The sequence below is a fragment of the Scleropages formosus genome, chromosome 11 (genome assembly GCF_900964775.1).
Source record: "Scleropages formosus chromosome 11, fSclFor1.1, whole genome shotgun sequence".
Classification (NCBI taxonomy): domain Eukaryota; kingdom Metazoa; phylum Chordata; class Actinopteri; order Osteoglossiformes; family Osteoglossidae; genus Scleropages; species Scleropages formosus.
The window spans coordinates 22,350,072-22,373,392 of NC_041816.1; the positions used below are offsets into that span (position 1 = coordinate 22,350,072).

The following is a 23,321-nucleotide window of genomic DNA, read 5'->3' on the forward strand; positions in this document are numbered from 1 at the left end:
AAGATCTGCCTTTTCATGCCTTCATCAGCATCTGTGCGCATGGGGCAATTCTGACACTTTTCTGGTTTGACCTACTAGCTTCTTTCTTCCTATGATGCAGCTGCAGGTGCTTCATCCTGCTAGGGGCTGCCTGGGAGATCTCACACGCTGCGGTTTTTATCCCCTTCTTCCTCAGGCTGCAGATGGAGGATGAGCTACGCCAGCGGGAAAGGGAGCGCGAAAGGGAGCGAGAGAAGGAGAGGGAACGCGAGGCCGAGCGGGAGCGAGAACGCGAGCGGGAACGGGAGAAGGAGCTGGAGCGTGAGAGGGAAAGAGAGAGGGAGCGTGAGAAGGAACGGGAGAGAGAGCGTGAACGGGAGAGAGAGCGAGAGGCAGAAAGGCTAAAGGAGCGAGCACGGGAGAAGGAGCTGCAGGCCTCCAAGGTCATTGAGAGCCACTACCTGGCAGAGCTACACGCTGCCCGGGGAGCTGTGGATGACAGAGCCAAACCTGGGGAGAGGCTGACTCCCAGCAGGCCGGGTACGGCTCCTGTACAGAGCAACACACACCCGCCCAACTGCTCCCAGTACACACAAGCTATGGCAGCATTAGCTTTAACGTTAGCATAGGTGCTTTATAGTCACTGCACGCACAACAGTTGCTGGAGAGGAACCCCTGCCTGTATACCAGCACGCATGGTTGTTAAACAAGATCCTCCCGAGCCAAAATGGCTCCAATAAAAGCGAAGGGCAAAGCAGTTAACCTCCTTCCAGGTGAACTGAGAAGAGAGCTTTTCTTCTTCTGACCCACAAAGGCTTTTACACTAATGATGTTCGCAGGGATGGGAGTCTGTTGCCACAGTTGAATGGTCGCCCATAAAACGCAGAGGGCTGTCCAGCGTCCCCCTGTGTTTGTAATGAGTCAGCTGGGCCAAGAACAGAGGCAGTCTTGGAGAAGTATTAATGCATTATTGTGAAAGGTCTCCTTTTGATATAACATCAGCAAAAAATGGCTGTGAACTCTCTTCAAGATAGAACTTTTTTAATGTAAAAACAGATGTGAAACAGTAATTAAAAACTACGCTGCTTTGTTTTTTGGCGGTTAATGGAGATCCCAAAGGGTTTTTGGTCCCTTTTATAAGCCCTGCATTCAGACCTGTCCCAGGCCCGATTACTTGAATTATTTCACCACAATCTATGTGCATTGGTCATTCAAGGGGCTTTGCTTTGGAAAACCCAGATACGGCAAAACTAGTGAGATGCGTTATTTAAAACGTTCCGTCAAGTAAACACGTCCATATTAATACTCAGGTACCCAGTTGCTTTGGCCACATGTATGCAAGCTAGTCCCCGCCCCCCCCCTCCTTTTTTCTCCCCTCATGCCGCACTGCAGTTCATCTTTATACCATATTTTGGCTTTAATGCTCCAATTCATCACTCCAGAGCCCACCTTGCCCAGCAGGACTTTGAGGACAGAATGCTGCGCTTGAGTTTGCTGTCGAGCCAACCACGCATTATTTAGCTCCATTTCTTGCTGTGAAATGCAAAAAAGGAAACATTGTGTGGCTTTCCATTCCCTCTGCAGTGATTTCTCCCCCCATCCCCCAGTGTGTTCGCTGTCTGTCCGCACACATTTAGTAGAAGTCCAACTTGTTTCATAAGGTGAGACCTGGACTTCTGTTTGTCGAACTACAAGCGGCATTTGTGAAATTGCACTTCTTCACATGTGTTAGCTGTGTTTTCTGTGTTCATGGGGTAGATATAATCATATTGTCCATGATATTTACTCTGAGCTGTCTACTTCATTTACCAGACAAGACCAAAGAAGCATCTCTGCCTGCCCCCAAACCGGTCCAGCCAGCGCTCCACCCAGCTTTGGCTGCTGCCCACCATGCAGTGCCTGGCCTCCTGTCTGCCCACAGTGCTTACCTGGGGCCAGGTGGGGTACCCCCAGGGGCCCTGGCTGCAGCCATGATGCTTCAGCGAGCCAATGAGGAGGAGCGCTGGCTTGCCCGGCAGCGGAAGCTGCGGCAAGAGAAAGAGGACCGGCAGTACCAAGTGTCTGAATTTCGGCAGCAACTTCTGGAGCAGCACATGGACCTAGGTCGGCCCGCGGAGGGGACAGACCTGCGGGCAGAGGGACAGCGGTAAGACAGGTTATCAGTGCCTCCACTCAGATATTGCCCTGCAGTATGTTTTTGAGGGATTATGGGTAAAGGAACTCCATTAATGTACATCCTCCTGCTGCCTTCTGAAAGAGTGGGTTTGGCACGGTGACTGGTGGCTCAGTGGAGCTTGGCCCACGAGGCTCTGTGCCTGTTGATGGGTCTTGGCTGTTTCTCATCTAGGGATTAATGATGCAAGCAGGTTTCAGGGGAGGAGAAAGGGGACACTACACAATGGCTAATTCTCCCTTTATCTTCCCCACCTTGTTTAATTCCAGCTTCTTTTTCCTCATTTTTTTTCCCTCTTCCCCTCCTTCATCCCTATAATATCTGCACTTGGCCTGGCTTCTGTGCCATTATTGAGGTCAATCCTAATTAATACTTTAATACCAGGGTTGTGCACTGGATGGGAGGGCGGACATACCTCTTGTTTGTAATCCTGACTGATAATTAGATTGTTCCTCGCTGCTGTGTGCAGGGGCTGCGTTTAACAGATAGAGGCAGAACTCGCGGGCTCGAGAGCTCTGATTAACATAATCTGCCTGGGTGGTAGATGGCTGTTTAATTAACCAGTTTAGCTGAAACGGCTACTGCCTGCCGCGCTCCTTCTGCATGCAGTAAGACACAGCCGTCGCTAACCCTGTAAAAGCTGCTCATTATCCCAGGGTTTCTGGCGGATCCGTTTAAATGAAAGCGCTTCGGATTCACTGTGCAGCCATTTGAAGGACGCCCGGTCTGAGCAGCTGGCTTAGAGAGCGATCCATACCGCCCCCTGGCTTCCTCTTCAGGATGAGATAAGCCTGTTTTAGCCTTACTGTGACAGGAGCCCAGGGGAAGGCTTTTATACCTCGTTCTGCTTGCATGGTTGCATTTCTCTGACTGTGGTGGTTTTTCTGTCCCCATCCAGGCCCCTCCCAAACCACCACGAGTCAGGCAGCAGAGACATTCTCCCCCACCTGGGGGCGCCTCCGCCCCTCATTTCACCCAAACCACAGCAGAGAGATCATGCCCAGCCTCCACCTCCACCTCCACCCACTACCCTGTGGAACCCCGTTTCCCTGATTGACACAGCCTCTGACTCTCGACGCAGTCAAGAGGCCCTCCCCTCCAGTGGCTACGACCCCAGCCGGACAGCCCCAGCTCTAAGCAAACCAGAGAGGCACCTAGGCCCTGACAAGCTGGAGGATGGGGTCAAGAGGAAAGAGGCCTCAGAGAAGTGCTCCACCATGAGGCCACCTGGGCTCCTGGAGCCCGGTGCCTATTTGGCAGAGCTGGAGAAATCGGCACACAACTTCCTGAGCCAACAGAGGGCATCTTTGTCCCTGCCGAACCAGTACAGTGACCTTGGTGGTGTGCATAAGGCCAGTGCCCCTTACAGGGGCCTTCTGGGACCCATCCGGCCAGGGCCTGACCCAATGATAGTGTACGATGAGTTCTTGCAGCAGCATCGCCGGCTGGTCAGCAAGTTGGACGTGGAGGAGAGGAGGAGGAGGGAGGCCAGGGAGAAAGGTGAGATGCAGCTGTGTTTGACAGAGATGTGCTGACACGAGGGAGATGATTACACCAGCCCACGCACACTGCCAGAACCCATTCGCACATTTGGCAGGAAACGCCAGACCGCTGCGGACACTTTGATCCCACTGTGATCCCCTTTGATACCATGCATTGCCTCATTCTGCCCTCTTGTGCTCGTATCGTTCATGCTTTCCTTTACTCCTCTCCATTCCTGTCATCTCACCCTCTTGTTACCCCCTGTATCTGTGGCTCTTTTTTAAAAACACAAATCTTTGTCCCTTCACTGCATTCTCTGGCTCTGCTCTCTTCTCTTTCAGTCTCTGTCCTCACCTCTCTCTTCCTTGGCATCTGCATCTCTGTCCCTCCCTTCTTCCCTGCTGCTTCAGGAAAGTTACTTGACTGGAGCTAATTAAAATGGCATCTGACAGGCAGGTTAAACACAGTGGGCTGATGTGCAATAGACACAGGCCTGATGGTGGGTGGCTGGGAGGTGTTTGTTGTTTTCTTCAGCAGGACTTGGTATCTGGACCTGTCACACCTCCTTGTAACCACTGCCCTCCCCGAACAGGCTACTACTACGACCTGGACGACTCGTATGATGAAAGCGACGAGGAGGAAGTGCGAGCACACCTGCGCCGGGTGGCGGATCAGCCTCCCCTCAAACTGGATGACTCCTCTGAGGTAGCCCTTCTCCCCTCCTCGCTCCCACTGCCTCTACACAGTAGCAGCACACACTGCAGGCAATATGCATTCTCCTAATTACGGGCACATCACAGCTCAGCGACTTTATTTGTGAGAAAGTGCGCTGGGCTGTAAATACAGACATAACGCAAGGAAAAAAACATGGCTGTGCAGATGAACTTGTATCGTAGAGAAAGGCGATATGCAACCTTTGTATTGAACTGTTAGCTATTTGGATGTGAACTGTTAACGCGGCACTGAAGCAGCCCTGCCCTGGTAAACATGCAGTGCTTCAGCACACTAACAGGGTTGTCATCTGGCTCTCACACAAATGGCACCTGCGGTATGGCCCCAGGGAAACGGCAGCTGGCTTTGCATCACCCTGTGTGTTCTGCATCGATAGCTCCCCCCACCCCGCTGGCTTCTAAGTCTGACCAGAGCTTAAAGCCCAGCCTTTGGCCCATGACCCCAGTACGTGCTCTCTCCATCTGTGTTTGGCTTTGTGCCCCCTTGCTCATCATGGCTCCTCTGTTCCTCCACCCCACAGAAACTGGAGTTCCTGCGCTTGTTCAACCTGACCACACATGCCCATCGGGAGGAGCTGCTGCAGCAGAAAAGGAGGAAAAGGCGAAGGATGCTGCGGGAACGGAGCCCCTCCCCCACCGTCATGCAGAGCAAGCGGCAGACTCCACCTCCGGCCCGATCCCCCCTCACTACTCGCTTCACACCTGAGCAGATGAACAGCTCCCCTGAGCTGGAGGACAAGAAGAAGTTCCTCACCATGTTCAGCCTGTCTCATGTCAATGTCCAGCAGAGGAAGGGTAGGACATGTGGTCACCTGCATATTTGAGTATTTGCATATATAAGCATCTGTGTAAGTGTCTGTACTGTCAACATGTTCATAATGAAAACACACATAAGCAGAGTCATCTGTGTCTATACACACAAACTGTTCAGTATATAGATAGCTTTTCACATTGGTCTAGAGGTCCAGAAAAGTATCTTAGTAGATGCACATAGTGTGTCGGGCAGTGTGGTTGGTCAGGAAGGAGTTAAAACACTTTGGCCCTTTCTTTCCCACAGACAGTGAGAAGGTGGTGGAGCTGCTGCAGGCAATAAAACAAAAGACTGTGACTCTGGACTCCATCCGACATGCACCGCAGCCCCTCTGCAAGAGCCCCTCCACCCTACACTCCGGTAGGGGTCCACAGACACGTTCCCTCACACACCCACACACACAGCCAGCTGCTTTCATCATTCTGCATTATCACACTCACATGTTCTTTGTGTCTTCTCACATTTTAGAGTGTAAGAGCAAGCAAACATTTATACTCCCATGCCACTTTTAGTACTGCGCAAACCGGCTGTGGAGATACTTCTGGAAGTTATAGCTCGGGTTACTGAAGGTACAGGATACCATATCCAGCAAACACCAAGTGTGAATATTAAACAGACATGATTGCACTAATTGGAGCTGCTCTACTTTGGTCCCACATTTCCCTGCCATTTGTTTGTCACCTAGCTGCTCATGACAGGTGTTTTCTTCTGAAGTGACACTTCCCTGTGTTCAAAGCTGCATGTTAGCCTGAGTGCTGCACTGAGTATGTGGTTTTCTTGTAGGCCCCAGCGTAGACCAGCCTCCTGTCAACTCTGACAAGCAGCTTGGCACGAGACCCCGTAGCCCATCACCTGCTGATATCCAGAGGCCTGTTGAGGCCAGCAGCCATACAGAACAGCGGAGGGTTACTGCAGATGTGTCGGGGCCAAAGGTCCCTCCCCTGGCCTCTTTCCCTGACAGGCCCAGGCAGAGCGAGGGCCAGCCCAGCAAGAAGAACTCCAGCCTCTTGCACAGCATGTGGCCTTCGCTTCACCAGAAGGATGCCTCCCACAGCCTCAACGGAAAGACCAAACCTTGGGAGAGCTTCACAGCTGAGGAGTTTGCCCAACAGTTCCACGAATCTGTGCTGCAGTCCACCCAAAAGGCACTACAGAAGCACAAAGGTACACTGAACTGTAGAGAGAGATCATTTGTCCGTCAGGTGTGCTGCATGCCTTGCCTTTGACAGCTTGTCCTTCTGTTTCTGTCCACAAGGTGGAGCCTCCCTTCTTGCCGAGCCCAACCACAAGCTGGATGCCTCCGTGCACTATAACATCCCAGAGCTGCAGAGACCCCCTAGCCGAGGAGGTCACTCTCAGCCCAATGGGCAGCACTGCCCCCTTCCTCCACCCCGAGAGACACCCGGAGCTCTGGATGAGCAGTCTGAGGAGGAGGACTCTGGGGATGAAGAAATGGATGATGATGAGATGCAGACCCCACGGTGGCAGGGCATCGAAGCCATCTATGAAGCCTACCAGGAGTACATGGATGGTGAGTACAGCTGCAGCAAAGACAGAAAATCCAGTGCAGATGTGAACAATACTGTTCCTGTACTGTATTGACCAACAAAAATATTGTTCATTGAGGGGAGCAGTATTGCTGAAGGGCACACGGAAATGTTCATGTAGATTGAATCTATTAGAAGGTGTAGAATCTACCTGTTGTAATTTAGGCCACAATACACTTTTTCCCTACCTGCTCCCTAACAGGAAAAGGTGTCACAGCCCCCCAGGCTCCTCCCATAGACCTATTTTACATCATTCATCCTGTATGGAGACCCTTACAGTAGCTGTGGTTCCACCGCCTCCACGCAAGGGGGCGCTGTTCAGCATTAATACAAAAGACATTTTCACCTCTTTTTTTTCCTGAAACATGAAAACAAAATCCTGTCACATGTTTTTGAACTGCTGCTGCCTCTCCCTCAATCTTGTGTGGGCTTCTGGGCTTAAAGCTTGATGAGATTTGGCATCTAAAAATGGAAACATTCTATTGAAAACAACAAATAATTGTAAAATTATGCTTGAGCTGATGCTGTTTTGAAAGTTGATTTTATAAAAACTTGTATAAATTTTGACGTTTTAGAGAATGGGAGTGTAACGCACCTTTCGTTTGTCACTGTCGTCATGTCCATACATACACAATTGCTAAGATACATATGCATGAAGACATTCACACAGATGCATATTATACACACACACACACACACACCTAACCATAGACATGTGCTCTCTTTCTCACTCTCTCTCACACACACACACACACACACACACACACACACAAATAAGTGCATACACAGACACATGCAGCCGCAAACATCTCATCTCGCCCGTGAAGAGGGCACGGAGGTGTCTTGTTCCTCGCTAATGAGGCCCAGTGCTGGAGCCTGGGTGCCGGGGCAGGAGCGTGATGCCTGGAGCACAGCAGCCCCGCTCCCCAGTGATGAGCGCTCAGTGCGCAGCGTGAGGATAGGGCCGTCTGCCGCAATGCTAATGAGCACCAGGGCCATGTCCGCAGGCTCACAGGCTGTTGTCTTCCCCTCCGCTCACCCCAAATTCCGCAGAGCAAAACATTGAGCGGCAAGTGCTTCAGAGCCAGTGCAGGAAGCTGGAGGCCCATCACTACAACCTGAGCCTGACCGCCGAGCAGCTCTCCCACAGCATGGGGGTGAGTGTCTCTCTTCGTTCCGTACCCGTGTTTGCTCTGAGCATGCTCAGTTCCTCTCCAGTACAGGCAGGGTAGCGAAAGCAGTGTCATGTTTGTGAACAGATGTTCTGCCACCCCTCCCAACACCCTTTGCTTGCATCTACCATGAGACTACCATTTTCCTTTCTTCACTTATTATGTGCCACCTGTCTAGAATTTTAATTGGTCACAATTTCCACTCGCTGTTTATTCTCCGAGGGCAACGCCAAATGAGCGCTGTTTTCTGCAGGCTTTGCTCTATCTGTATAGTGTTTTTTTTATAAGGTTACAGCTACGCTGGGTGTTAGGATTTCAGGAGCGTGGGTGGAAGGCATCTGTGGCAGGATGTTTGAGAGCATTTGACTGCTGGGTTTTTCAATGACTAATTAAAATCCGCGCAGTGCTGAACGCTCTAATGGGGTGTGTGCAGCTGACGGCAACCGTGGCGCCTGCTTCAGTCCTCAGGCTGCTGCTATTTTAAGCATCCAACAGAGCTATTTTAATAGTGCGGTTGTAGTGTTGCGAGCTGGTTGAGGACTTGTGTCCTGCCCCCTCCTCCCCGCAGGAGCTCATGGCCCAGAAGCAGAAGCTGGCGTCCGAGAGGGAGAAGCTCCAGGCCGAGCTGGATTATTTCCGAAAGTGCCTGACGCTGCCACTGGCGCAGGGTTCCAGGGGGTACTTCAAGGGCTATCCACCAAGGTGACACCCCCCTCCTCCCCAAGTCCTGCACTGCCCGTGACCCCTGCCCCCGCCACCGCGTTCCTGACATAGCTGAAGTCCATTTGTCGTCCGGGGTTGTTCAGAGGGAGGAAGAGCAGAGCGTTCACCCGTGCAAAGGACAGAAGGGTCAGTTGGCCGTGGATGTGCCATGTGTGAAGGGGTTGGGGGCCGTGTTTGGTCTGGTATCCCAATGGGACAAGACGGTGAGCACTTGCTCCGAACTCTGTATCCCCTGGCACTAACCACCCCCGACCCCCCCACTCCCCAAATGCTAACAGAGCAAGTGGGTCTGGAAAGGAGGAGGACCCTAACCTGTCAGGGACTGCCGTGGTGTGACCACGTTCTGACTTGCTGCCGGCATGAGACACTGGCGACCAAGTGCTCCGGCTCCCTGCTCTCTGGGTCCGAAGGCCTTTGAAATGCACTTAAAGCAACCTAATGAACTACCTTGTGGTACAGCTGTCATGAGGACCTTCCGTTTTCCACAGATGAGGGAAGGACTTACCAATGCACATTTTGGAAAGATTAAAGGAAATGTTTTATTACAAAATTTTCTGAATAAATTTAAAGAGGTGTTTCAGCCTTGTAAATAATATAAAAGAATTTTTGTATGTTTTTATTACTTTAATCATTGTTCTTAAAAGCCTGCCATTTTTAATATGTTAATGCTTTGGGCTAAAAAAAAAAAAAAATCTTGCTTTAGTGTTTACTGCTGCTGGTCAGGATAAAACAATATTGAAATGTTTTAAGAGAAGACAGAGGCGCATGCATTCCCCCTTCACTCCGTGCTGTGAACATGCAGTCATAGGACAGCGTCCTCCCCATCACCCTGGAATCCAGTACCAGTAAGTGTCGTCAGCAGCCCCATGGAGATGAATGCCAACTCTGGAACAGTGTCAGTAACAGGTAATTAAAATGGCTTTTCTCCCCGGTCACAGCTCACCTAATATGAGCGTCGTCTTTGGTGGCTTCCTGTTGCCCAAGCGACCATTCCGGTCTCATTTTTAGCCTTGTTTTGAAACTGTTCACCACACAGGTGCTCTCGTGAAAATGTTGACTTTGCGCTCTCTTAAATATGTTGACTTGTTGGCGTATCTGTAATTCCACAACCCAGTGTGACCATTCTGTCCCTGTGTGTAAGAGAAAGCCACTGCAGCAACCTCCACAGCTCCCCTCTGGCCCCTGGAGGACAAGCTGATGTTAGGGACTGAGTCTTGCACTCCGTTCATCTCTGCTTGTCCTTTTCACCAGGGCGACAGTGATAATCTTCTGCGGGGTCGTGAGGGGTACGGACACAAACATTACGTGCGCACACTCTGCAATGCTAAAACAGACGCACATCGTGGTACAGCTTTGGACCGCATTATACCATGTGTTGTCATTTCACATGTGCCAAAGCCATTGAGAGGCTGCAGCCAACCTAAAGAACAAATAGTTTAACATTTTATAAAACAAAGTGGACACTGGAGCAAAGAACGAAGGTGCCTTCACATTTTCCATATGAAGTAAAAGGCCATATTTATCATTTGAAGTGTATCAGTATAGAAACACATGTTGGAATGAACCTGGATTCAGTTTCAAATTACCTTCCATTGTTGCTTGGTGTAGAATCCCTCCTGGCCACATTTAATATTTTTGAAGTTTTTGGAAAATAAAGCTTTCAACCTTTTCTATTTCCATTGTAAAGGGGAATGCAACACAAACTCTTCCACAAGGTAACTTGTGTACCATCACCGTGTCACCACTGCTCCACTGTGCCTAGTGTGCACACACTTCATGCACACATTCTCATAAGGCCACATGGTATATGTTGAACCCCAGTGTGGTAAAGGCTGCTTGGTATGAGGTCCTCTGGAAGACAGCAGCATTTACAGGGGACTCTCAGCAAACATTTTCACCGTAGTTTCCGAACCACGGGAAGAATCTGATACAGGGAGGCGGAGAGCAAAGTTTTGAGACTGCTGAAGCAGCACTGGTCCACAGCAGCTGTTCACTTAAAAGCTTGTAGCAGTAGCCCTGCCGCACCCTCTCCCTGCACCAGCTGATGTAGAAGAGAAAGGCACACAACCTCCCCCTTCACACTTATTCAATGGAGGATGTTTACATGCTGTGAAATCATGTTTTTCCATTGTACTTGTTTGAATTAATTGTAATGTAATATATTTGTTGAATGTAGTAATTAGGTATTTATGAATATATTGCTGTAATTTCAGACAAAGGAAATAAATTACAAATGTACATACAACCAGCATGTTATATTTCTTGGGGTGAGTGCTGGATCACATCAGCACACGGGTTACTGAAAGGGAACCTGTCCAGTAAGACTAGATACAGGGTCAGCAAGAAGGCAGAAGATAAACAAAACTTTATTTACAGTAACTGGACAACCCACACTGCCAACTGCTCAATCAGCTTCAGAACTTTAAAAGTATGTACAAAAAGTGCTGGTCTAGAGCCTTTAGAGAGAATGCACCGGCTGGGTATCCCAACAGGAAGTTCTGAACAGCTCATCCCCACCGTGACTAGTAGTCGTGGCCCTTAGGAGCGCCGCCCCGGGACAGCAGGTTGGTGCGTAACTTGTACATGCAGTCAAGAGAGTCGAGGAGGAACATTCGGCTGGTGTTTATCTCCATGAGTGTCAGGTTGTCCAGCTGCAGGAGGAGGAGAGAGGTGTCTGATTGTATGTCACCAAGGGGGCCTGCAGCCTCCACCCATTATGAACTACAGGTATGTACTGTGCTTTGACCCAAAAAGGCCAAATTAGTGAGCAAGTAAGAACACAAATCCTGAGGCTGAATTATTGCAGCTGTTTTGGTGCCATTTATTATGGTGTAATTCATGGGGTAGCTGGTAGCATACTGGTTACAGCTGCTGCCTTTGGACTCAAAGGTCGCAGGTTTGTGTCTCACCTCCAGCAAGGTACTTACCCTTGATTACTCCCATAACGTTGTCTAGCTGTATAAAGAGGTAAGTCACTTTGGAGAAAAGTGTCAGCTAAATGAGAATTTAATCGCAGTATTAGATTATGAACACAAACCTCACATGCTATCACAGCAAATGTTAGTCAGTTCAACCTCAGGTCCCAGCTGCTATAATGCTGTTCAAAGTGCTTTATGCCACAGAAGATAAGTGAAAACTAAATCCCACATCAAACCAAACAAATCGAAAGGGGGAAGGGGGAGGGGGGAGGAAATCAGCTGCAGTCCCGACGGGTGTTCGTCCATGTCCATCTCCATACCTTGGCGTGGGCCTCCTGCTGGCTGATGAAGCTGTCTGCTGACAGGCGCAATTTGGCCACACGCGTGTCCCAGATGTCCTTCACCAGGGTCCTGATCTCATCTGCTCTGGGGATGTTGTCAGACGCGCTGCGACCAACAGATTGTACAACTAAACGCATGTTTCCACTGCTCTGAAGCCATGTCCATCAGCGTCTAGTTCTGAGCACACATGCACGTTGGCTGGTAAACGTTTCATTCATTTTACCTCCAAGGGTACAAAGGCCACTGCTGAACAGTAACCATAGCCTGAGGGACAGCTGGTAGCGTAGTGGTTAAAGATGCTGCCTTTGGACCCAAAGGTCACAGGTTCAAATCCCACCTCCAGCTGTCTTACCTGTGAGCAAGGTACTTACCTTGAAATTGCTCCAGTGAAAAATACCCAGCTGAATATATTGTTAAATAATTGCAGGTAGATGAACATTGTAAGTCACTCTGGAGAAAAGTGTCATAAATGTACTTACTGGTTGAGGAGCAACTTTGTCAGCTCCATGTAGTGAGAACTTGGCATTGGGGTGAACATGTCCTCTTTGCGCTCCTGCTCTCTGATTTCCTCCAGCTTTTCTACTCAGAAGGAAGAAAAAAGACAGCTCAGTTCACTTCTGGTGGCAAATGGGTCCACCGTGTCATTTAGAATGCGGTGAAGAGCCTCGGTGCTCACCAACGTCCATCCACTCTGGGGGAACGATCCTGCACTTCTGCCTCTGCTTCAGGTTGAGGGCGAGCCACACGGGCACATTCACCGGCAAACCGGGGTTGAAGGGTCCGAGGTCCCCCTGCAGACATTAACGCTCATCACCTGACCCCTATGTCCACCACAAATCCTGAATTTACTCCTTACAAAGCAGCAAATCAATTTAATTTCCATTTCAAACACCAGCAATCTGAAAGAAACATGATTCTGAGCTCGACCTGGTGGTTTACAAAAAAAAAAAAAAAAAAAAAAAAAAAAAAAAAAAAAAAATTCACATTAGTAAACTGTAAGAGCAACATCATACACCTGATCTTACTTTTTTCATTTAAGCATTTGTCTTGGTCAACAGATCAAAGTAGTGTTCCAGACACACTTACCATTCTATGTACCCATTTTATACAGCAGCGGTGAAAGAGCAGGAGCTAGAATTCAGACCAAGAAATTTTTTTTTTTTTTGGTCAATTATAGCACGCACACTGTTACTGACATCTCATTGGTACTGTTGTTCAGGAAATAAATGAACAATGCAATAATGCTACTAAAAAAAGAGAGAACAAAGTTAACTGAAGGTTATGATCCTTCACACAAGTGACAGGGAGTAGGAGGATTCGAAACACAGACCGACTCAGCACTGCAAAGCAAAGCCAAGTGGAAACCACACAATTTCACACTGTCGTCATTAAAATCTCCTACACTGACCTAGCAGCTCAGTTTCTAGGTGAAACGTTTCTATCCGACGAGCAACAGCTGAAATAATAAGCAGCGGGGACCGTCCTGTTTTTCTGGCTGTTCTCTTGCAACCTGAAGGTGACTTGTTCAAGTCCCAATGAATGATGTTCTAAAGATGCCCTGCTGCACAAATCAGTAAGTTTACCATGATCAATCACTGTGTGTCAGCGACCTCGGACAAATGTGTCAGACAAGTAATGGTCAATATCAACAGCAGGGTATGGGTTCGAACATCAGTCCGCACAGACATTACTTCCTGGGTGTAAGAATTACTGCAGCTTTTCTCTGGAGTCCCTCAAAGTCAGAGGGGGTCGGCTGAGGCTTCGGTGAGCGAAGGGGTCGCGAAGGGGTCACGCTGGGGTCACCGGTGACGCGGTGGTTCGGGAGCGGCGCAAGCGCTCGCTGTCACGTGCCACCGCCGACCGTGACGTCACATGCGCCCTGGAGGAGAGAACGCAGCACGCGCCGACTTGACGCGCGTCACGTACCGAGCACGGGTCACGCGGACGCCGTGTTACAATCGCGCAGAGGGGACCCTCCCACCTGAGGATGCGCGTGCGCGCACGTACTTGGCACAGTGAGTGGAACTGCGCCCCGAGAATTATCATGCGAGCTGAATGAGGCCGCAAAAACACCCGCAACTCGTCGGACGATGAGCCTCGTCCATAAACCTGAAGTACGCGGTCGGGTGGACATACATAGTTTCGTGGGGCCTGCGAGCTACTACTACTACTAGGTGGTGATTTTAAAAAAAGCCAGCTGAAGTTCTGTCCGACGGACCCCCCAGCGGCTGGCCTGCTGCACACACACACTCAGCTGTCTACTCACCCCAATCAAATAAATCTTGTCGAGGCTGAAGTTCGGGATTATGGTCACCATCTCCTTCTCAGCCACAAACTCCACCTCTGACGGGTCCATAACGAGGTTCGACTTTAAACACCCACTTTATACGTCGGTAACCTCGGCTCTCCGAAGAAAACGAGCTCCGCTCAGAGGCGAGAGAAGACCGTCGTTCCCGCGCAATATTCAGAGAATATACTTTAACCCGGAAGTGATCATCGCTAGTGGTCGTCTTCTTCCTCCGCTGCTGAAATCATTTGCTCTTACGGACGCATGTTGCCATCTAGTGGCTGTGAGGGGAAGTACATTTGACAGAGGGGCGCAGCATCGCGGTGGGTTTGACCGGCTCCTGCTCTCCGGTAGGTCTGGGGTTCGAGTCCCACTTGAGGTGCCTTGTGACGGACTGGCATTCTGTCCTGGGTGTGTTTCCTCCCCCTCCAGCCTCGAGTCCTGTGTTCCCGGGTTAGGCTCTGGTTCAGCAAGCGGTTTCAGACAGCGTGTGTACAATAATTGTTTTTTTTCCCTTAAAGAATTGGGAGGACATTGTTACACGGAGATGTCGTTTTTGGTCGGTTAGTACCTGAGCTCACATGGTAATCTAACAGAGTACGGTGAATTTGCATCTCCCTCTTATAAAGAATTTGGCCTGGTTACAGAGGCTATTCCTGGTGGTGTCACTCTAAGTAAATCTCTTACTCTACACACGTCTCTCTAGCTGACACTTTTCTCCAGTGCTACATAGTTATTTACCAATTTATACAGCAGGATAATTTTACTGGAGCAATTTAGGGTAAGTACCTTGCTCAAGGGTACTACAGCTGGAAGTGGGATTCGGTCCTGCGATCTTTGGGGCTTGTAACCACTACACTACCAGCTTACATGACACAATTGACATACCTTTATCAGGTGGAATGGAACTTCGAAGTGAACGGGTCACTAACTGGACAGCTAAACCCTCGACTGCGTCACACGCTCTTGGTTTTTCACATCGGTTTCATTTGCTACAGGTTGTGGTGATCTTGCTTTATGTCCTGTTGTTTTACCTATGTAAGTACAAAGTACATAACAGTAAAACTTTAAATGCTGAGCTAACCAAATCCCTTGTGATACAGGATTTAGAACGATTTAATCTCATTTATTATACATGACTTTCATCAACACTAAGAAATGAAATACAATGACCTGAAAGGTGTTTATTTGTAAATATTCCCCATTTTCCCCACTGCATTTACATGCAAAGACTGAGAGCACTAAAACCATAATGTAAGCCAAAATTAATGTACAGGAAAAATGAATGTGATCAGTTTAGCCAGTGGAAGGATAATCAACACATTCTATCAGTTATACCAAACACTGGTCAATATATCCCCCCAGGAAAGGGTTTAAATATTTAGACTAATTAAATTACAATTTTAATGTCATTTAAATTTTTCCACACTATGATTTGTTTGAGTCCTCAAATATTTCCTTTACTAGCTTAGTCTATACTTTTATAAGGCTAAAGTATACATTTAAAGCATCTCATTACATTAAGAAGAATCAGATGTCCGACTTTTCAAATTCAGTTAATATTTAAGTGAACGAGTACAATAATTTGCCTGTAAAAGTAGACAATCTGTATTTTATCTGACACACGACTCTTTCTTTTAATTAACAGGCCTTCAAAATGTGTATAGATCGTAATGCCTCGAGCCATTTTCCTGCTCGCACTTAGAAGTACTGAAGTGTGTGAATAAGCTCATCCACTGAAAGCAATTCACCAGCGACAGACACACAACAGTGATCTGACTTCCGTTTAGGGAGAAGTGGCTTTGAAGAGCGCTGCTGCTGCACTCCAAACTCTTAGCAAAGGTGCAACACCGACTTGTTGATTTCTGGATTTGTCCAGTCGTTCCTTAGATCATCCAGGTGGTTGTCAAAGTCTATAAGGTTCTCGTAGGACCTGCTCTCCAGGAGAGCCGCTGTGATCTTCTGAGCTTCCACCCAGTCCTCGCAGCAGTCTCTGAAAAGCAATGTTCATTATTTATATTATTCTCCTAATTCAACTCTGGTAGATCCTCTTTATATGCAAGGCTCAAATGTGTAGGATGAAAACTGCCCCAACAGACATGCATGCTGACAGTAGACCACAGGAATAAATGCTGATTTCTACAATTAAAGTGCAACTCTATGCAAAGCAGTATCGAAACACTACAACACACTTGGCAAAGCATCATGACATTGACAAGCGGTTAAAAAGGGCGTTTAAGGGGGTCTTGTATGACCAAAACCCTGTCGTTACTCCTTCCAAAGTGGACAGGACAGTTGTGAAAATTAATGCCAAAAGTCAAGTCCAAAAATTAAACTGGGTAACAACTTGGAGGGAAACTCTTACTTGAACATTTCCCATTAATGCACATGAGGCCCCCCGTGGTTTATGATTGCCTCTATCTTAGGTTCAAACAACCTTTAGAGATGAAGCATGTCATATTTGATAGAAAGAAATTAAAGATCCAAAACAAAACAAAAAAAGGGTTTCTGTTCAGCCAAACGGCTCATCTTCTAATGTCAAAGTAGTCTGAAATGTCACTTTTAATTAATTCTTAACTAAAAACCGATTCAATGAAAAAGAAGGTTTACGTAGCATTTAACATTGATCGATTTTTTAACTGTTTCTAAAACCCTTTCCGTGACATTATAGGTTTATTGTGGATTAACAAAATATTGTTTATCTTTTAGTCTTGCTTATCACTAAATGGTAAACACACCACCTACGTAGTAGACACTGTATTTGGTTAATAAAATATAGGTATGCATTTCTTTTCTAGTTTGAACGACTCTTACCCAGTCGAGTCCCGGCATTTCCACTTGTTTTCATGATGCTCGAAGATCGTCAATATAGGCTCATAGCAATCCATGGTAAATTTACTGTTGTCCACCTGGAGATAAAAAAACCCCCCATTATTATGATAATTCGCAGGTCAATTACTTCCTTTTCTCATTGCAAGTTTTTCTTAGTCAATGCAATCACCACAATCAGCGTCGCTTCGCTGAAGTTCTCCGAGATGCGGGCTGCTACTTTTTCAGCAACCTGGTTAGGCCTGCAAAGAAAAATGCCAAATGAAACAGTTTGCATCTGTTTATTTTAACAACTGTTTGTACCCAATTATATTCTTGTCTGAATTCCATACCTGAAGTCCTTAATGCGCTCGTTGGCTTGGTAATACCCTGCTATTACATATCGGTTTTCTTTACACCAGGTATCGATCTGGAAGTGAACAAGTTTCAAGATCACATGTATACAGTTGCCTTTATGAAAACCACAGTTACTCATTATTGCATTTATTCATTTAGCTGATGCTTTTCTCCAAAATGACTTATCTTAAGCTACTTATAACTATTTACCCATTTATACAGCTGGCTTGATTTTAAGTTAAGAAGTTTTTTTTTTTTTAAAGGGCAAGTACTCTGCTCAAGGATACTACAGGCAGAAGTGGGAACTGAACCTACAGCCTTTGGGTCACCAAAGGAGACACTTCTGTCTGCAATAACTCAGCACTGCTGGTTCTGTACAAAGCACAAACTCTATTAACAGAAACAGCTGCTCGTGTAGTGGTTAGTGCTGCTCCCTTTCAACCTAAAGGTTGCAGGTTCAAATCTTAACTGTAATACCCTTACGCTAGTATTTCCCCTTCAGCTGCTCCAGTGAAAGAATTACCCCGCTATATAAATGGGTGGCAGCGCAACTTGCCAAGTCACCGATGACACAAACAAAATAACTGGGGAGGGCAGAACAGTATTACAGGTGGGAGTCCTTTGCTTTCATCAGATAAATTAAACACTGTAAACCACAATAACTCAGGCGTGAACATTATACATGAATAAAATACCAGACTGAATAAACTTAAAGGAGTATCACTGAACATTTCTAAAAATGTTCAAGTTTAAAGATAAGACACAGTATTAAAGTAAAGTATTAAAAATCAGAGTAGCTCGCTGCCTGCATTTGCTAAGAGTGAAAGGGCAGCTATGGGGCAGAGGCACTGCCTGTGAACCCAGAGGTCATGGGTTCGAATCCCAGCTCTAGTCTTCTAACGAATGTACTTAGCCTAAATTGCTCAGCTATGGGGGTTGCGGTGGCGCAGTGGGTTGGACCACAGTCCTGCTCTCTGGTGGGTCTGGGGTTCGAGTCCCGCTTGGGGTGCCATCCTGGGTGTGTCCCCTCCCCATCCGGCCTTACGCCCTGTGTTACCGGGTTAGGCTCTGGTTCCCCGTGACCCTGTATGGGACAAGCGATTCTGAAAATGTGTGTGTGTGTGTGCTCAGCTATGTAAATGTATACCATACGAGGAGGTCAGCTAGAGGAGCAAGTCACGTGTCCATGTCGGAGGGAGGGGGGCCTCACGCTTATTTCACGTGCACGCTGACCACCAGGGTCACGCGCCCGTGTTTAGCGCACATTCATTCAACTCAAGTATTTTACTGATTCCTAAAAGTTCACTCTCGTGCTGCCCCCTCTTTTTTTTTTTTTTTTTTATTATTTATTTAAATAAATTCCCATCCCCCATCGAACGTAACCTGAGCGTAAGGTGTTCGAGCGGTAGTAGTACTAGTACTAGTTAGTAGCAGTAGTTAGTAGTAGGCCGGTCGGTGGGTCGGTCCTTACCAGGTTGAGCGCCACCTCCAGCATAGGCGCCAGCGCGAGCGTGCCGTGGAAGAGCGGCACACAGTCCACGTAGAGCACCGGCACGCCGTGCCCGTCCCTGCGCCGCTCCCGCTGCCGCTCGGCCACCAGCAGCCCGTTCACGGCGCAGTGCGGGTACTTGGCGGCGTGCAGCAGCATCTTGCAGTACGCCTGGGTGGTGAGCTTCACGGTCATGGCTGAGTAAGTGAGTGAGTGAGTGAAGGAGGGCCAAACCCCGCGCTAACGAGAGCTACTACTAGCCGCCCGGCTGAGCTGCTAACTACTCGGCTAACTAGCCGTCATGTCGACAAGGACAAGTGGCTACCGACTCCTTAGCCTAAGCTGAGCAGCTATGAGATAATATCTTACACACACGGTTAAAACGACACAAATTTTCCAATCCAGCGGCTCTAATTAAATACGTACTCTTAAAATCTGACCAAATGCGCCATTCACAATTCCCACACTGGTGACTTACACCGGTACCGTAAAGCATGTGCCTCTGAAAATGCAATGTGTCGTCGAAAACGCCATTTTGGCTCAAACGTACGCCGCTGCCGAAACTGCCGAACCAGGGTTTTGAGCCAACATGGCGGCTAAACTGACTTCCGAATGCACACTGCAAGCAACTGTCGTAAAATATAACATTGCATAGTGTATTAACTCGCTTAACTGATTTTGTAAAGTATCTTGAACATATAATCGTCTCATGTTTAATATTATGTAAATCATTTGACTGCTTAACCATAAGTCGGGGGTCATATAGCACCACGTGATTATTTTTCATTCGATTTAATTATTTAACTGTAATAGATGTGAAATATTTCATATACGGCGTTGTTGGCAATGTAGCTTTGTTAATTGAAATAAAATATTAAATAAATTTATTTTTCAAAAAATAATAAATCTGGTCCTGGAACGGTCTGAGGTCGACAGTTTAACCCGGATAAACCAACTTAAACTTTAAGGTGACAGTTTTCTAGTATCTAGAGTACTATAAGTTTAGGTATACATAAATATTTCATAATAGTGTGTTTTTTATATTTATAATTGTATTGGTATTTAACTTGAATGAAAGTAAAAGATTTGGCGTCAAGTTCTTGGCTGGGTAATGTAGTTTCTTAATATTAAAGTCAAAGGCTATATAAACAGGATTTGAAAATAATGCCTTATTCTTATCACTAGAAATTTATATGATGTAACAATTATATAAATGGTATTAAAACCAAGTGGACCGATGTAACGTATCACAGAAGTCCAAATTATCTTGTATGACGCAAACGCGTCATGCGACGTGACCTCTTGAAGAACAGCTTCCGGGTTGCAAGGTTTTAACTTTTCCGGTAACGAGGACGTGAGGTAAGGATGTGACGGTCGTTTTGTGCTCTTTTCACTAATTGTGCTGTTTCATATCGGTTCGTTTCTCTTTTAGTGTGTGTTTTTCTGCGGAACGGTTTTTAAAAAAACAAAAAAATAAATGAAGTTATTATTCTGACGAAAATATATGTAGCTGTACGAATCGAATGACTGTGTTTCTGTGTGGATGGAATGAGTGACATTGAGACGCGGGGAAAGCCGCGGTGGCGGCCGGAGGAACTTCTTTTCCTGACCTGAGTGCAACAACGATACACCTCCGTCTCCCGCTGTTCACATCCAACTTCTAAGTTATATACTGCGGAAATGCACGTTTAGGTTTAACATTTTACTCGTTCGTGTTACACTAAGTTTTATCGGCCGTTTACATGCTTCAGTGTGACCTTGTAGACCGTAGACGTGGAGAGATCTGAGCGTTTCCAAAACACATCATCACCACACCCGCACTGAGTGGTGCAAACTGCTGAGTGTCAGAGTTATTGTTAAGTGATTATTGTAAAGCCTTAAGTGTTGCAAGTTTTGTTGGTGAGCTGTGCCCTGGCCTGACTGATAAAATATGCTGTGCTCTGCCTATCGTCCAGAATGCTGGCGTCTAGAGCCCTGTCTCTGGTGGGGAAACGGGCCATTTCCACCACTGTATGCCTGCGGGGTGGACATGGTGAGTGTCATTCCTACTGCTCTTTGTAAATCTGAACCTTAATATTGACTCAAAGGATATCTGTTAAATGAATTGAAAACAGAATAAGATGAAATAGTCAAGAAAATATTGAGGTGTATCATTGCATATTGTGATACTGTTTTGTTTCCCTTCTAACTACTGTTGCTATTGCACAACTGTAACTTGTACAGTTGCTTTGTAGTGGTTATTTTATATCTACAGCATTTTTACTTTTGCATCTTCTGAAATGGAATGGCTCCAAGAAGAAGGGATGAGATTGTATTCTTTGCTTCATGCTACCTTTCTTCTCAGGGGTTTCCAAGATTGAGGAGTATTCACTTCCATCCTACATCGACCGGCTGGACGTCCCACTTCCTGATGTCAGATATGTGACCAACCTGTCCCCCGAGCAGAAAGCTCTCAAGGAGAAGGAAAAGGGATCATGGGCAAAGCTGTCTATTGAGGAGAAGATGGCATGTACGTGTGTTGTTGGGACTTGTATAGAAGAGCAGTTGTGAAACTAGCATCTTAACCTGAATGTCAGGAACCTGCCACATCTTTTTGGGATATTTTTTTTTTTTTTTTGGATTGAGTACTCCCTCTAAAATAATACAGATCTATTTGTATTTCCATAGTGTTAAACCATTTAACATTGTCAGTTTGATATCTTCACATGATCTAACTTTTTTGAAGTGGTAAGGTGCAGTCTCCTTACTGCACGCTAAGTCAAAGGGGAATGCCTTTGTATACAAGCAGCTATTTTCCCCATTTTTAGCTAAATTAATTCTTTGTCATGTAAGCAGTAATTGCAGGCAGAAATTTTATAAGGCCAACATTGAGTAATGTCAGTGTTTCTTGCTGTGTTTTCTGTGTAACATTGCATTTTGATCAACAGTGTACCGCATCAGTTTCGAAAAGAGCTATGCTGAGATGAACAAGGGAACAGGAGAATGGAAAACCATTTTTGCTGGAATAATGTTCTTTGTTGGCTTCACGGGTTTCATTGTTGCCTGGCAAAGAAAATTTGGTAAGTTACTGTGTCAATTCTATATTTTATTTTTACTATTATAAATATTATACGAGAAGTTGTTAAACTAATATTCGGATTACAAATTCCGATTTCGGTTATAAATTCATTTTTTGACAGTATGCTGTTCCAGGTATGAATGCAAGTCTTTGCACATGTGTGTTTTACAGTTTACGGTGATGTGCCCCAAACTTTTACCTCCGAATGGAAAGAGGCAGAGCTTCAAAGGATGCTGGATATGAGGGTGAATCCTGTTGAAGGCTTGTCATCAAAATGGGATTATGAGAACAAACTGTGGAAGAAGTAAAGGTTTTGTGGAACAAGAATGAGTAAACAGACCAGTTTGTCTATGTATCACTTCTCAAATTTACCTCAGTATGTACATTCTGGAAGACCACTTCCTCCTAAGGTTAAGTGTGTAACTTAATGGAAATAAAATTACTGTCGCTCTCTGAAGTGTATCTGGTTTTTAATGTCTTTATGCAGCTTCTTGTGTGGTGAACATTGGTTCAAAATTGTACAATTATTACTGTACAACACAGTATTTATTTATTGGATGCTTTTCTCCAAAGTGACTTACTGCACTTAAGAATCACATGTCTACATCTATAGTACTGTGCAAAAGTTTTAGGCACTTGGCTGGGGGGGGAGCTGTAAAGTGAGAATTCTTCCAAAAATAATGCCCTTAAGCTTCCTACAAAGCTTAGTAACCATCCATCGTCAACAGCTTGTTCCAAGCGGGGTCACGTTGGGCTTGGCCCAGTCGCGTTCTCTGGCAGTTCTCGGGGTCGAGTTCTGCTTGGGGTGCCTTGTGATGGACTGCCGTCCCATCCTGGGCATGTCTCTTCCAGCCTTGCACCCTGTGCTGCTGGATTAGGCTCCGGTTTGCTTCAACCCTGCTCAGGACAAACGGTCTCAGACAGTGTGTACTTTCTTTCATGACATACTGTAAAAAACCCTTACTGTAACCGCAAAAAGAATGCTTCCAAATCTAAAAATGCTCTTTCCTCTTGACACTAATGCAGAAGACATTAACTGTCTAAAACATATTTTTGTGAAACAGATCTAAGTGCCTAAGACTTGCACAGTGCTGTATGTCTTTCTACTAATGTAATGTGCACATTGTATTTTCTATGAGATGTACATTGCTTTAAATATATGCAAATGTAATAACTGAAATTAACAGAGGAACTACAAGAGGTCAGGATGTTTGAAAAAACAGCATCCTGTCATAAAGTGGCTAACTCCTTAAGGCTTGCTGACAAATGTAAAGTGCAGTGCAACTCTTGGAACACAAGGTCCTTCCTGGATCCTCCAGTGTCAAATTTATGATTCTGATAAGATGTACGCGGTTGCAACCAGACAGATGGTAACGTGGGCCATTGCTGAATTTTCAACACAGACCCGGAAGAACTAGGCAGTCATGGCATGTACTTCCTTTGA

The 23,321-nt window shown here is 46.5% G+C and overlaps 4 protein-coding genes across 19 annotated transcripts in view; 2 read left to right on the forward strand and 2 right to left on the reverse strand.

Moving 5' to 3' along the window:
* gse1b (Gse1 coiled-coil protein b) overlaps positions 1–10,863 on the forward strand; it is a 214,979-nt gene extending 204,116 nt beyond the window's left edge. For all 9 annotated transcript variants that reach the window (XM_029256257.1, XM_029256258.1, XM_029256259.1 and 6 more), the window contains 10 exons: positions 176–519; positions 1,792–2,125; positions 3,051–3,652; positions 4,227–4,339; positions 4,887–5,160; positions 5,423–5,536; positions 5,960–6,340; positions 6,432–6,707; positions 7,777–7,880; positions 8,464–10,863. In XM_029256257.1, the coding sequence (XP_029112090.1) occupies positions 176–519; positions 1,792–2,125; positions 3,051–3,652; positions 4,227–4,339; positions 4,887–5,160; positions 5,423–5,536; positions 5,960–6,340; positions 6,432–6,707; positions 7,777–7,880; positions 8,464–8,601 (2,680 nt within the window). In that variant the 3' untranslated portion in view covers positions 8,602–10,863. The remainder of the gene's footprint in view (positions 1–175; positions 520–1,791; positions 2,126–3,050; positions 3,653–4,226; positions 4,340–4,886; positions 5,161–5,422; positions 5,537–5,959; positions 6,341–6,431; positions 6,708–7,776; positions 7,881–8,463) is intronic.
* A 75-nt stretch (positions 10,864–10,938) lies between these two features.
* Positions 10,939–14,348, reverse strand: gins2 (GINS complex subunit 2). 4 transcript variants are annotated; one of them, XM_018763555.2, is made up of 7 exons: positions 13,570–14,123; positions 13,287–13,439; positions 12,965–13,009; positions 12,555–12,669; positions 12,358–12,457; positions 11,857–11,983; positions 10,942–11,269 (listed from the first exon to the last, which is right to left on the reverse strand). In XM_018763555.2, the coding sequence occupies exons 3-7, from the start codon at positions 12,965–12,967 to the stop codon at positions 11,141–11,143; spliced, it is 474 nt and encodes a 157-aa protein (XP_018619071.1). In that variant the 5' UTR covers positions 12,968–13,009; positions 13,287–13,439; positions 13,570–14,123; the 3' UTR covers positions 10,942–11,140. The 4 variants fall into 4 exon arrangements, with proteins under 4 accessions (XP_018619069.1, XP_018619071.1, XP_018619072.1 ...); XM_018763553.2 differs by lacking the exons at positions 13,287–13,439; positions 13,570–14,123 and adding an exon at positions 14,145–14,348 and having other exon boundaries at positions 10,939–11,269; XM_018763556.2 differs by lacking the exon at positions 13,287–13,439.
* Positions 14,349–15,174: 826 nt separating this feature from the next.
* emc8 (ER membrane protein complex subunit 8) lies at positions 15,175–19,360 on the reverse strand. Of its 3 annotated transcripts, none has more exons than XM_029256266.1 (6): positions 19,246–19,360; positions 18,802–19,016; positions 17,327–17,403; positions 17,167–17,236; positions 16,980–17,074; positions 15,175–16,158 (listed from the first exon to the last, which is right to left on the reverse strand). In XM_029256266.1, exons 1-6 carry the CDS (start codon positions 19,313–19,315, stop codon positions 15,999–16,001), a joined length of 687 nt encoding a protein of 228 aa, XP_029112099.1. In that variant the 5' UTR covers positions 19,316–19,360; the 3' UTR covers positions 15,175–15,998. The 3 variants fall into 3 exon arrangements, with proteins under 3 accessions (XP_029112099.1, XP_029112101.1, XP_029112100.1); XM_029256268.1 differs by having other exon boundaries at positions 19,298–19,339; XM_029256267.1 differs by having other exon boundaries at positions 15,177–16,158; positions 18,802–19,359.
* Positions 18,590–22,334, forward strand: cox4i1 (cytochrome c oxidase subunit 4I1). 3 transcript variants are annotated; one of them, XM_018763557.2, is made up of 5 exons: positions 18,590–19,020; positions 20,775–20,851; positions 21,164–21,328; positions 21,747–21,878; positions 22,049–22,334. In XM_018763557.2, exons 1-5 carry the CDS (start codon positions 19,013–19,015, stop codon positions 22,183–22,185), a joined length of 519 nt encoding a protein of 172 aa, XP_018619073.1. In that variant the 5' UTR covers positions 18,590–19,012; the 3' UTR covers positions 22,186–22,334. The 3 variants fall into 3 exon arrangements, with proteins under 3 accessions (XP_018619073.1, XP_018619074.1, XP_018619075.1); XM_018763558.2 differs by lacking the exon at positions 18,590–19,020 and adding an exon at positions 20,103–20,178; XM_018763559.2 differs by lacking the exon at positions 18,590–19,020 and adding an exon at positions 20,193–20,234.
* The last annotated feature ends 987 nt before the right edge of the window (positions 22,335–23,321 follow it).